Below are 14,834 nucleotides of genomic sequence, written 5' to 3'. Positions count from 1 at the left end.
AAAAAGTTACGGTATTAACTTCAAAGAGATTAAAAAAAAAATAAGAATTGAATTTAATAAATGAATTTTAGAAAGGTAAAGTGCAAATTCTTAACCAACACTGGCATTTAGCTAAAAATCTACACTTGGAAACAGTTCTTTTTAGTGTTTACTCAGGTTATCTCTTGGGTGATATCAAAATTTGTCTGATGGTCTGAAGTATAGTAAAAGCAGAAGAAAACTAACTGTAAGAGGGAAAATACTGTTTTCACAACTCTGTACTTTAGAGCTACTTTTTTTTAAATAAAGAAAGCTCTACTTTCAGCCTGTTCTGGTTGTGCCACAACTAAAATGATGTTCGTCTGCAGGTTGTTGATTTTGTCAATTATTCTACAAGAAAAAAAAAGAAAAAAATGCAAAAAGAAACAAAACAACAGCAAAAAAGGAATTTAGTTAAAAGCAATGGGATGAAAAGATGTCTCTCTCAATTTTGTACTCTCAGACGGAATCAGTTGCCTTTGGCCTGCTTAGGGGTAGAAGGTGAGGGAAGCGCACAAAAAGCAGTGCAATTATTCTGCTCTGGCACAACAACAGAGAGCAAAAGGAGCATCAAAGGCTTTCCTCTGAGCAAAATAGGGCTCCCTCAGAGGAAAAGCACAACCTGCGTGTGAATACCACTGCCTGGACTTTTTTGTCCTCTTTAAAAAAATGAGAAGTACAGTATCCACAGCTGTTGTAGCTTTAGTTTATATTAAACTTTGAAAATGTTTTTTCCCCCCTTGTTTGCACCATGTGTTTGCAAAAACAGAGTCAGACTACAGAATTTTCTATAGCCCTCTTCCTGATTGGACCAGTGATGAAATATAAAGCTACATGCTGCCATTCAACAGCTGGTTGTCTTTGTGGATTCATTGATAATTGTTAAACATTTTCGGGAAAACCTGGTCTGATAAACAGAGAGAGCATCCTTCCCAATTTGGACAAAGCAGCTCCTCTTCTATGGAATTTATCTGAATTTTTCAGTCCTCCATTGCACTAACAACCCAGAGTCATTGCACAATTCTCAGTAACTTAGTGACTCACCCATTACCCCACTGAGACAGTGTCTTACCCATAGCCAAAGTCAAATGGATTAAAGATTAAGCCCTAATAAACAAATCATGAAAATCCAAAAGAAAAATATGATGCTGGCAGAATGGAAAAATAAATCACAATTATTAGTTAATGACTTGATTTCTGATAATCCGATTGATCCAGATTTGTTTTATTTCACGGTAACATGGCTGCAGTAAGAGGATTATATTAGCATATATGAGTAAATTCCTTCTAATTATTAAAATGTTCACATTTATTGAACAATAAGGTGAGGTGGGGGAGTAGCAACCACTTTTCATCCAGATTTAACATTAAGCCCATACCTATAAATAGCTACAATTTTTTAAAACAACTAACCCTTACTTTTTCTCATCAAAATTGCACTAAAACCACTTCTGTCTGTTGTTTTGTATCAACCAACAGGTCCTTACACTCATTTTTTAACTCAGATATTTTTAGCTGATTTAGTGTTAAATATTGATCAAATTAATATGGTGGGGGATTTATTTCATTGTTGTTGGCACACATAAGTTACTATCACACATGGAAAGTGATTACCTACATGTATACTTTAATACCATCTTAGACTCAATTGACTTCACTCAAAAAATCCACAGACCTGTCTACTCCTATTGTGATACTTCAGACCTTGTGCTGACTGGCATTGAATGTGAAGCAATAACAGTACTTCCCCATAAGGGAACAAATTCTGAATATATTTTAGACCCTTACACATTTCTAGGTATGGTGAAGGATCAAATATCAGAAATGTTCAAATAACAACCTTTTTGTCAGACTCAGGTGTTGAAACAGAGACACATCTAAAAGTTGCAGGACACCAAAGTTTGTAGTGTATAACAGCTCTCTGCTTTTCGTTTGCAGAACTTTAAAACGAGCATCTTAAGGAGGCTGGCTTCATTCAGTATGTTCAAAGACAAGATATTTTGATGAAGCATTTGTAATAATCGTTGGTTAAAAATTACAAGTTCATCGGTGATCTAGAATAACAAATTTGCATAATTTTACAAGTTCTATTATTTTATTTCATGAGATTATAGTCCTTTTTTATGCTTGTGATGCTTCTTTAATTTTTTTATACAGCAAATGTTTCTTTGTCTGATATTTCTATGTCTACATTAGCCTTATACAACCCCAAAACCTTTGGTGATCTGCAATAAATTAAAATAAACCCATTTTCTCAAACGTTAAAAAGAAACAAGTTTTCATTCAGGCACATTGAAGGCCGTCTAACATTTCGAACGGGGTCCTCGTTAACCCGGAAGCTTCCTCTCACATGGTTTTGTGTACATTTACCGGTTGCTAAGAGCACTTATCTCACTGTCACAGTAGTTTCTGCTCCCTTTTTATAGCAACAGACTGAAAGACGGGTTATAAGAAGATGAAAGTGGTTGCGTTAATCAGGTAATAACAGCTCTCTGCTTTTCGTTTGCAGAACTTTAAAACGAGCATCTTAAGGAGGCTGGCTTCATTCAAACTTCGACTGTTTTCAACACACACCACTTACAATAATTTACAAGTTGTCATAAATGTCTATAGAAAAGTATAAATTACTACAAGCGTGATAGTTGCGTTTGCAACTCATTCCTTATAATAATAGATTCAGTCTTACTGCTGTAACTCTGCCTTTACCTTTCTACCTCTTTGTGATGCTGTGTGCAGTGGGGGCAAAGACAGCTGCTACAACATGATGCAGTGTGTTGCTGCTGGACACAAGATTGTGGCTCTGGCCAACCTGCGTCCCGCTCACACAGGTAAGGAAAATGTTCTGACGTAGCTTAATTGGATCCACAGTGGTCCTCATAGGCTACATGTTGTGTTTGGGACAGTCAGTACGTTTGTCGACATACATTTGTATATGCCACAGAAGTATTACAGTTTGCCCTTCTCTGTAATTAATAAGTTGTGTTAATTTTGCTTTTTTTAAAAAAATATTTTTTTGCTGCATTATTTTAGGAAATTCCCATTATTTAGAATTTTCTTTCTCTATCAAATATAAATATCATATGATAAGTAACGTCATCATTTCTATCAAGAAATAAGATGTAATACAGATATTTTGCATAAAATATCAGCTTTAAATTTCAATACAACTTTGGAGGTTTTTGTTTACTGTACTGAGAGATTTGGTTCAATTTACAGAGATAACAGCAACAATACTCTTTTCCTTTTTTATGTTTCACCGTTTCTCTATACCCAGATAAAAGGTAAAAGGATGGCTGGTTATTAAAAGCTGACAGGCAGGGTACACCTTTGCATATTGTCAGAACATTGCAGGGCAACACAGAGACGCACTGAACCAACAAACATGCACTCACACCCTCACCCGGTAATAACTGCGTGTTTTTGGATATGGGAGGAAGCTGGAATACCCAGAAAGTAACTTCACACACAAGGTGAACATGGGAACAATGTAACTATTATAAAATGGGATACACACCCTGGGCATTTATGCTATTGACCATCATCTGCTTTGTTCTTCACCCAATTCACTAGGAAGATTTCACTAAGTACATACAAATGTAAATATGCCAATCAAAACCAGAAGATGCTTTAATTTACATCAGTTTTTTTTTCAATCAAATCACAGTTCTGTCTCCAGCCTCATACAAAGCGTGTGCCAAATGATCAGATAAATGGTGAAAAATGTTTTATGAAACGGGGGTATTACGTAATTTTGACTTTTTGAGCTTTATATCATGCTATAATATTATTCCCTCATCAAACATACCTGGACTATCGCTTTGATTCTATCATGGAAGGTTAATCCTTCAGTGGTCTTAGTGAGACGGCCAGACCGTCAATTTCCACAAAAATCCACTGTAAAAATGCACACAGGGTCAGTGTGACCCCACCACACCCCGCACAGAGTAAAATGACCCTGTCTCGGTTAAGGAATCCTTGACTCTCCCATGGCAGCCACTTGACTCAACATGACTAAACCTTTGCTCCCACAAAGGTTTCACCTATTTCCACAAAAATCCTCCTCAGAGCTACATTCGCTAGCTGTGCTATTGCCTTACTGAGGACCCCTCTCCTGTTTCTCCTCTACTCAGCTCCACCAGACTAGCAGCAGCAGCAGCAATTAGTTGGAGTTTCTTAAAGAAACAGAGGTCCAATTTCAAGGCACCAAATTATGAAGTAACATTTCTTTTACATTTTACATTTGATATATATGTATTTTTATATCATCTGAACAGTTACTTGATTGTGCTAAAAATGGCACTGTGCCTGAAAAATACATTTTACTCCTTAGAAGGCAAGTCTCAGATTTGTAAGAACAACATGTGACTGCATCAGGATGGACCACCAAATATATTATAATTCTCTTTAAATTATTTCTTTTTATATGATGGTTTTCTGTAACAATGTTTGCATTAAGCCATGTTAAAATGGCATATTGCTAATTTACAGTAACTTAGCAATATACAATGGTCCTTAACTAAATTGGTAATTTTGCAGTGAGTTACTCCATTGCTTATTGCACATTTTGATGGACTTCTGCTAGCATCCTTTTTTATTTAAAAACACATCCTATGCACATCAGATATTGGGGTGACAGAGGTAGGAGTGTGTCCTGCAAACTGTGTCCATTGTTGTGGAGCTACAATCCATTAGCTTGCCATCATCAGCATGTGAATGGGAATGACTGATATCATTATAAAGCATCTTTGAGTGTCCTGAAAATGTGCCATATAAGTCCGATGTCATTTCATTCCATATATGCACTGCCATCAGATTTTGACTCCAAAACACTTTCCCTTATGCTATAGATGAATTGGATAGCTACATGTACCAGACGGTGGGTCATCAGGCAATAGAGCTGTACGCTGATGCAATGGAGTTGCCTCTTTATAGACGTACCATACAAGGCTCCAGCCTGGACACGAGCAGAAATTACAGTCAGACAGAAGGGGATGAGGTGGAAGACCTGTATCAGCTGCTGTACCTCGTTAAGGTAGGTTATATCTCAAGAAGAATTTATGGAATTTTTTTTCCTTCTTTGTTTTTTTACATCATCATCTGACAGTAAACTACTGCACAAAGAATTGAAACTACTGAAAAAAAAGGTTTAGAAATATTTTGTGTTGTACAATGGTAGTAAAAAAGATTAATGTTGTTACATGGTAACTGCAGCCCAATCAGTTTTAACTAATTGGAACAGGAAACCAGGCACAGCCACCTGAAGCCTGCAGCCTATACTGGAATGTTGATGAAGGTATCAGTTAATAAACACATCTATTTCCTTTAGAACTCCTTTTCATAGAGACTTGTGTCTGTATGGCCTTGGAGGAGGCTACTGTGGAACATCATTCTGCACTTCCCATTATGAATGATGGAGCTTGATATGGCCTTGATTTTTTTGTACAAGTACAAAACCGCTGTAGTGACATGGCTGTAGCATGTTAAGACCCTGAGTGCTGTGTGGAAGAGTCCTCACACCCAAACCTGATAGTGCTACGGATAATTAAATGTCAACAGGTGAGGTTCACGCCACTGCTAATTCAATGGTTTCCTGGGGTCTTGGTGCTACTGGACTTTCAGCCATAGAGAGACACACACATCTCCAAATTGCGCATGTAACCTGGTTGATCGAAGAGACCCTTTCAGAAACAAAAATACATTGCAGTATTTTGAAGTATTTCGTGCAGTATTAGAATATATTACAATATATTTCAAGTATGACATTGGTGAATATTATTTCCTTTTGTGAGCGGAGTTGTACATTTTTCGTGTTGCAGTTTTTAAAATTTTATTTCATTTTTGCTAATCTTTTGTGCAGGATCAGATGGCTTCGCTTTTTGCAGAAACTATCCTAATCTGCATTGCTGATAATTTAACCAAAACATTTATTGGTTTATTCCTTCACAACAAAGCTGAAAGTGGTGATGGACATGCAAAAACCTCCTATATGTAGGACAAATATGAAGATTGTAAAGAAAAATTATAGTGCATAAGGGATACCTATGGTGGTGGCATTATGGTTTAATCAAACGCTAAGAGAGCCCTATTGAATGATTCAAAAGATCTGAGAAAAAGAAGTTTACGTTTTCTGCAAATATTCATACTTAGTTTAGTGAAACTGAACTGCGAAGCAGGATTTGTGGCTTACGAAGTAACTTCTGTCTCAGCTTGGGGTTTGTTCAGTTTTATGAACTACATTCACTTCTTATCTGGGTCTGTAGCCGAGGCCCCGCAGGTCTTGACCCTGACATGTCTGATCTAGGATGTGCGGGCTGGTCTGCTTCCAGATGTCTCTTCAAGTTGCTGTGTTTTGCCAGGTATTGTTGCTCCACATGCTTTGCAAAATGCCTTTTTTAAGATTTGAAACGATTCCATATGTTCACCCTTTTCCTTCTTCTTGGTGACGCTTACTTCTTGCTACTCAAGAAGATTGAGTCTCATGTGCTATTTTTCAAACTCTTTCCATCCAGTTTTACTTTTTTCTCATTTTATTTGTTCACCAATAGGTCAAATTACTTTGGCATGTAGACATTTTCACTATACCGTACTTATAATTACAAATTAGCCTTTTATTTACTTTTAGTCTGGTTTTGCTAAGAAAAGGTGGTGTTTAAATGTGGTGGATGTGATGGAGTCTAACCATCTGTTTCCTCATACTGCCTTAAGGAGCTGCTACTTATGTTGTAGCATCAGCTGAGCTGCTGCACTCTTCATAACACCTGTTATCATCTGCATGTAGTCTGCTCAGAAGAGTAAAAAGTCATGTTTGTGCTTTTAGTCTGTCTCATTTAGTATGCTGTAACTTCACTTGTAAGTGTGGTAAGTTGCCTCTTCGTCTCACTCCGGAACAATAGTATGCATGCTGCATCAGTTGATCAAAGTTTTATGTGCAAAGTTGGAGAAAGGTGCCCTTCAACAATGGCTTTGCAGGAAAAGTTAAATTTTTAACTTTTAACTTTTAACTCAGTTGACTTTTAACTCAGTTGACAGAAGATCAGATGCAAAAATTAATCACTGAATGAATATTTCATCAAATAGCCCGTTTGCTAGGACGCTGAGAAAATATTCATTTGATGGCAAATTATGTATGAGGACCTCGGTGGTCCGGTGCGGTGCAGGGGTGGCTGACTGACAGCTTTGAGATAAGTGCATGTGTGGTTAACTCAGCGCTGCCTATCTGACCGCCTGCAGCCATGAGGAAGCTACCTGGACAGAAACTTCAACCGCGGCAAAAGCTCTTCCTGCTGTCAGCGCAAACAGTGTGCGGGGATTGATCCTGTGCAGTGTAACGCATTATTCCCGCTGCACCCGTACACAACCTCCTATTTTAGCCAGATACATCAAAATTTAAACGCCTCTTATGGGATTGTGGAGTTTGTTTTTCAGATGAGAGCTGGCTCGATGTGCTGGAAATAAGACAGATAGTGTTTTCTCATGGTCCTTTCTAAAGAGCTGATGTGGAGACATGTTTATCTGGAACGCAGGGCTGCTCTGGGGTTTCCGCATGTTCACACATTCAGACCTAGTGGCAAGGGCCAGTCAGACTGCCCGGGGGCATTTCAAACCTTCGGCCCGCCTTTTTTTTTTCTTTTTTATCATCTTCTAAATAAATCGCCCAGTTTTACACTTTTAAATCGAAAACCTCTTGATGTAGCCTTCGTGCTGTGATTATATGCAACTTCACACAGCCTGCTTTCTGTTTTTATGCCGTCTCGTAATCATTTACATTTAAATATTTCTGTTGCATGTGAGGCAATACCATCCTCGCCTGTGGCCATTTCTCTAATTGCAAAAGCCTGCTAATTTCCCATTTCCAGGGCTCTTCTGGCCTGACCTCTTCAGTCTGACTGGCCATAGATCAGGGCAGCTGGACTCCCATGGGGCCCTTGTAGGCCTGCAGAAACTCCAGTCATGTCCCCATTTACCCTTCTCACCGTCATCAACAATCCTTCACCATAAACAACAGGCTTCCTCTTTTGCTTACTGAGTGATGGCAACCATAAGAGTACAACTTGATGGCTCAGATTTCAGTTTCAGCTGCTGCTCTCTGAGGCTGTTTCCTAGTTGGATCTTGTGCTCTGCATACATATTGCTGTCAGTTGTATTTATATTGTCAACTTTCCTACAAAATTCAACTTTAACAAATTATTTACAGGTCTTAGGGTTATTTTTAGTGTTTTAAGGTTCATTGTTTTTCTTTTAAAAACAAAAAGAAAAAAAATATTTTTGGGTTTACAAAAATTTTAAATATTGCTGAGAGAATAGATTTTGATAAAACTAATAGTAAAAACATTTTTGCTATAAAATAAATTCAATAAACAATATAAATTAAAATGATAACTTAAAAGCAATCAATAATGTTTTATTATGATTCATAAAACACCTTTTATACAGAGAAATGAGATAAAGTGCTGTGCAGAGGTTAAAAGGGACATAAAACTAGGAAAATGCCACATTAAGCAAACAGTAACAAATAATAAAATGTATTGAAGAAACACTAGAAATAAATATCAAATAGAAATAAATGCAATAAATAAATAATAAACATTTTAAAGTTAGTCCTTAGAAGTTTGAATTAATTTCAAGTTACAAGCCTGTATCTGGCAAAGAACACTTGCATGTAGATGAAAGATTTTTTTTTTTCTCTTCCCAGATCCAAAGTTGATGACTTTTAAAAGCGGATATTCTTCCCCCCTCCTCCTTCTCTGTTTGTGAGGCTGGCAACGCAAACTTGTAGCATTAGCCAACAGTGCCATCTATGGATCATTCCCATTCTCTGCCCAAGAAAAGTTGTCTGAGAATGTTTTAAGCCATTCAGAAAATTCAAAGGAAGAGATCATATTCTTCAGAACCTTTGTTGATAGAGGGGGAAAAAACCCTCCAATTATATTAGAAAAAAGTGAGCTATCCTTTCCTTGGCAGTGGCAATATTGGCAGAATGACAATGTGGCTCTTTAGTTGGCCTCTTTGCTCTCATCGCTGGCTGTGCATGGCAGCGCTTCTTTGAAGTATGTAACCTGATCGACATGCAAGCCACGCCGTACCCTGTCCCATCCTGCTAGGTGCTGATCTTTGAACTCTTCCTTTGAGGAGCTGAAATAACAGTTTGGGTGAAGATTTTTTTTCTTTTCTTTTCTTTTTCTTTTTTTTTGCTTGAGGCTGCATTTTCACTGAATAAATTGCATCTTTGTGTCATCTGGGAAATAAATCTAAGACACTTGAATGCAGAAAGATATTTTTGTTGTGGTTTTAGGGTTTAGATACTCATATTTGCTTTCAAATGAAAGTGCTGTCACCGCAGAGGCGCATGAGTTACAAAATGTTATTTTGCAAGTTCTGTGCCCATACTTGACTGTGAGGTTGGTCTGCTCCGCTTTGTGTGATCCGCTCTGATGTGTGATACAGATCAACAGTGTCAGTCACCCCTGGCTGTAACGCCAGTCTCCACACTGCCCAAAGCTGGCAAAACCCCTCATATTAGTCATATCGCATCCCTCAAATCTTATATCCTTCTCTCTGTGTTCTGTGACCTGACACAGTGGCTCTTTGTGCCCCGTGACCCCTGTTGTGTGTCCATGTGTGTGTGCGTTACATGCACGCTTGTCTGTTCAAGGTCATTTCTAATCGGGGCCCCTGTTACATGATAACAGGTCTATCTCTGTTCTCATTGCACACCTTTCCACAAGCTTGGCCTCTTTCAGCACTCCAGGTTAGACAGAGGTGTTCTCACTCTTCTCAGTCATCCATGCACTCTGTTTCTTTTCCCTAGATCCAACTCCAAACATCGCAGATGCCATGGATTAGTAGCTCTTAGCTACATTTCTTTTTAGAAACGTAAACAATGTTTTTAGAAGGACGTCAACATGTACAGCACATTGCTAAAGTATTTTGGGTTTTTTTTCTGTAGAGACCCGGTTTGCCGCAACTACAGCTGCAAGTCAGTTAATCTTGCTTTGCATAACAAGAGAGTAACATTTTTGCCCGTTCTTTGCAAAATAGCTTAGACTAAGTAGGTTTAGGCTATATGTTAATTTAGGGTCCTGCTGGAAGATGAACCTCTGCCCCAGTCTGAAGTCTTTTGCAGCCTTTAACATGTTTTCTTCCAGAATTGTCCCATCTTTAGCTCTGTTAAAGAAATGCATCCCCACAGCAATATGCTGTCATCACCATGTTTTAAATTTGATGGGGAGTCTTAGTTTTCCACCATGCACAGTTGAATTTAGATCTAATCTTACCAGAGAATCTTCCACCTCATTGGGGCTTGAGACAAACTGCAAACATAAATTCACACAGCTTCATATCAACAATGACTTTTTCTTAACCCTCCTCCATAGATTTCCAGAGTTCAAAACTACTTGGCATACTGAAATACTCTTCCACCTGAACAATTAATCTTTGCTGCTCCACTAGACTTATCATAGGTATTTTGGATGCTTCTCTTGTTAATATTCTCCTTGTCTGACATGTCGGTTTAGGTAGATTTTCAGCTGCACCACTCTTCAAATGATGTTCACTCTTAACCCTTCTTTAAAACGCTCTTCAATTTTCTCCCCAACTTTCCTGATGTGTCTATTTGCCTTCATTTTTCACTGATGTTCTTAACAAACCTGTAAGTCCTTCACAGAATAGTTAGATTTGTGCTCAGCCTTAATTATACGTACTCTGTTTGCTACCGAGGCACCTTCTGAAGATAATCGATTGCAGTGGATTTTATGTAAAGCTTTTATATTAGAGGATGTTGAATTGATATCCAGTCCGACCCCTCAGACTACAATAGGTGAAAATGTTTGGTATTATGCACCATTTCACCCTAAAGTTTACAGTTGCAACATGACAAAATGTGGCAAAGTTTGAGGGGTATGAATACTTTTTTAAGACACTGTGAGATGTAGAAAACGAAAATGACTTTATCGCATCGACTCTGCAACCTTTGAGCTGATGAATAAAGACAAAGACATTTAAGCTCATTAGAGTGATGAGGAACAATAGATGATATCTATGCACATGTTCTATTCCGCCAGCTCTAATTAGCCGGGCTGTAACATCTCTGTCATAGCGAGACCCCGCTTACAGGAAGACGGAAATGTTACTTTCAAATCTAATTTTTTTTATCCTTTAATGTTTGACTTCTCAGAAATACAACTTTTAAAATAGTTTGTTCTGTTTAAATGGGTGATCTTTTTTCTTTCCAGAGGTGGAGGGGTGAGATGAGTTGGAAAAAAATCTTGAAGAGGCAGACTGAGACCTTTGGCCTTTATAGATTAAAAAATTCCCTCCCTCTCATGTGGGTTAAAACACCTTGTGTTTAGTGGGATAATCCTTCTCTTGAACTCACACACACTCTTTCCTCCTCTTCTCCATGTTTTCCCTGACCTTTATTAAATACACACTCCACTTCCCCCCACTGACGGTATGTTATTGACATCTGCACACAGGAGTGGGGCCCTTGGAGATTGTCAAGGCAGCCCATCCACAAGTCCAAAGAATTATCTTCTTTTAGCCTTCCCTCTTTCTTTCTACCTTTCCTCAACTTTTTCTTCCTTGTATTGTTGTCGCACTTTCATCCGGACTCTTCAGAAGCCGAGACACGTGCGTCCTGATTGAGGTGACTCCTGCTGTGAAGAGAGAAGGCAGAAGAACCAAAGGTAGTGGAGAATAATGGAGAACAGTGGTGAAGGGAGGTGGAGATGTCTTTGGTTGAACAAGGAGCCAAGCAGTATTGATTAGGCAGCCAAGGTGTTGTGAGACAAGATGTTGAGGTGCGGTGTGAACCATGAAAGGTGGAGGGAGGGGTGGGTCAGAATCAAACACCCGACTCTTCTCTGATTAGCAGCATGGTGCCGCATTAGACGTACATCGGGGGCTCAACAGGAAAATGGATTTCTTTAAAAAGCTGGTTAATACATAAATCATGACCTCTGGGGTCACCGTGAGGGTTTAGAAGGTCTGATCGATAATAAAGCTAATGCAGGCTTATTGTAGGTGGTTTGTGGTGCAAAGAGACATCTAAATGGTGTTATTGGAAGTCGCTCACAAGCAGTTTTGGGCCAACAGGCAATCATTTTTTTTAATTTTAAGTTTTTATTGTTAAGAGTTATTGTTTGAGATGCAGCTTAAGAAATCTTAAAATAATTAAAAAGTTTGAGTGTTTTAGTTTGTAAAGTGAAACAGGGCTAGAGTTATCACAGGGAATCTGTCATACATTATTGCAAGCTTTTATTTCAGTTCATTTCGATTATTATGACTTCAAACTAATGAAAAATCACAAAACATATGTTAACAGAATATTTAAATATTGTTTCAGATTACTGAAAAACATTTTAAATGCAGAAATGTCAGCATACTGAAAATGATGTTTATGTATTGTAAAATATATTCACTCAATACTTGACTGGGTCTCTTTTTGTATAAATTACTGAATCAGTGTGTTGTGGCATGGAGACGATCTGCCTGTGGTTGCTTTTATTGTAGACTTCAGCTCGTTTATGTTGTTGGATTTTTTTGTCTTCTGCTAAACAATATTCCATAGATGTTCTGTGGTCTTAATGTCAGTCCAGTTTACTGGCCCTTCTAGTAAAATGTCATTCAAGCAGGAATTGGTACTTTTGGCAGTTTCTGTAAGGGTTTTGCATTCATAATCTTCTTAAAGCTATAGCCATAACTGTTGATTTTCTACCACAGTTATTCCTGCCATTACATTTCTTTCTAGTATCGTCTTTTATTTCAGTTTCAAGTGGTCTAATTAAACCATATAAAATAGCACTCCTTGTACTGAATTTCAGAAATAAATAAACTTTTTTGGCATTCATTCAGGTAAGTTTAAGAATGTATTACAGTTCTCTCATAAAAGTTCCTTCAAGTAGCTGGATCTCCGGTGCCGCCTCTCTGTGATAGTCCTTGTTATCTTTTCCTCAGCTCTAAGATTCTTGTATTTGTGTTGGTCGACAGGCTTGTTTTGCACTTGAGGAAGGATAGCATTAGCGGTGAGATAATGGCGCTGTGTATTGTTCGCTTGGCCATGTGGAAATGGTGGGACAGGATCTATTAGATGCAGGCCCATTTCCCACCAGCTGACGCTACCGGGTAGCCGCAAACATTAGATAAAGAGCCGAGCCTCCCAGAGCCTTTGTAATTTGTTTGTGTTTTTCTGCTTAATGTACTTTGCTCAATCTTGTTTAGCGATGATGGAAGCTGATAGTCTTATCTTGCCTTGCCAAGGGCATGAGCCACCATAAACTGCTAGGTTTGAACATTGTCCCATTGAGGAACACAGTGGGTTTTTTTTTAATCTTTGTTTTCTGGTGCTATTTTGAAGCTATGTTAAAGACATCAAACTTCAGTGCAAAAAACTTGTTTGCACTGAAGTTTTTGGGATTGAATTGAGCCTATAAGAAAGTTACTATGATCAAAATGATATTCTCAAATTTCCCTTTTCTCTCTCTCTAGAAATTTCATCTCTAAATGTTTTAAACTTATGAGGTACGCACAGCTAGCTTAATGCTATCTGCCTCACACCATGCAATAAGTGAAGTCTTTCACCTCCCTGCCAATAATCTTCTCACATTTTAGATGGTTTTTTTTCTGTGAACCACTCTCCCCTCACGAAATATTTGTTTGAGGCTTCATCACCTCCCGCAGTTAAAGACCATCTATAGAAAAAAAATACAGTCTGGAGCTTGAAGAGTAAGTTTAAACCAGTATCAGTGCTGTAATTTCTTCTCTCTCTCTCTCTCTCTCTGGGGATTAGAGGAGGGGTCTTTGAGATCTCTGAAGGATGTAGGACAGGAGAGTTACAACCCTAAAAGCTGGGAATACAGTATAAGCTCAATGGAAAAACAAGAAAAAATTTTACAATTTGGAGGTTGTGTGTGTAAATGGACATGAGCACATGTACGCCTGTACACCCTGCGGACCAGGCGTTTGCTTTGGGCCATAAAAAACAACTGACATAGTTTGCCTCTCTGTGGCACTGGATTTTGCTCTTTGATTCTGTCCCTCTCACTTTCTGAAAGCAACTTCCTGTATCAAATGCTTTTTTCCTCCCTCCAGCCAAACGGGAATGTTGATATACAACAGCTCTGGGATCATAACTTTGTTTTTGTCTCCCAGAGAAAGCTCTTGCTGCAATGTTTACGACTTTGCAGCAAGAGCTGCAAAAATTATGAATTGATTAAAAGCAAACCTTTAGTGACAGTTTGATTGAAACCTGGTAACATGTAAGTTTGTTTGCTAAAGCTGCATAGATTCATCCATCCATATCTGTCTTCTGCTTCTCCATTTAGTTTTCACTGTGTGTTGATAAGGAAAGCCTCCTTGTCCTTTTCCTGCTGAAACAAAGACGTAGCGCTTGCTTTGGCCAAATACTCATTCCTCCCTGCCTGGCAACTGTCTGGGGGTGTGTTTACGTAGCCGTATATATGTTAATGAAAATCCACCAAATGTTAATCTCTCTACATTTCCAACCCCTAATGAATTTCTACATTTTCCAGCTGTGATGCATGGAAAATGTATTTGTCAAAAACAATTCGGTCACTGTTAAAAAAATAAATAAATAATACTTAGCAGGACAATATATTTGAAATTGAAATTTGTATTCTGTCATTTGAAATGAATGTGGTAGTAGTGGCAGTATTTATATGAAAAAACATTCTTATAAATTACATATGACAACAAAGTTGAACACAGTTTGGAGGTATCAAAATAAGGCTAATACCTCCAAATGGAGGCTGAAAGTACTTTTATGCTTTGCTTTGTGATGTTAGATAAAGTTTCAGTAA

The 14,834-nt window shown here is 38.1% G+C and overlaps 1 protein-coding gene across 1 annotated transcript in view; it reads left to right on the top strand.

The window, feature by feature from the left end:
• Window positions 1-2,341: 2,341 nt before the first annotated feature.
• Window positions 2,342-14,834, top strand: part of dph6 (diphthamine biosynthesis 6) — a 67,497-nt gene continuing 55,004 nt past the window's right edge. Inside the window, exons 1-3 of the mRNA XM_028001529.1 lie at window positions 2,342-2,496; window positions 2,755-2,846; window positions 4,866-5,050. Of these exons, the coding sequence (XP_027857330.1) occupies window positions 2,474-2,496; window positions 2,755-2,846; window positions 4,866-5,050 (300 nt within the window). The 5' untranslated portion in view covers window positions 2,342-2,473. The remainder of the gene's footprint in view (window positions 2,497-2,754; window positions 2,847-4,865; window positions 5,051-14,834) is intronic.

The sequence above is a fragment of the Xiphophorus couchianus genome, chromosome 19 (assembly GCF_001444195.1).
Source record: "Xiphophorus couchianus chromosome 19, X_couchianus-1.0, whole genome shotgun sequence".
In the NCBI taxonomy this organism is placed as follows: Eukaryota; Metazoa; Chordata; class Actinopteri; order Cyprinodontiformes; family Poeciliidae; genus Xiphophorus; species Xiphophorus couchianus.
Note: the sequence above shows the minus strand (reverse complement) of the source record. Positions and strands in the feature narration are given on the sequence as shown.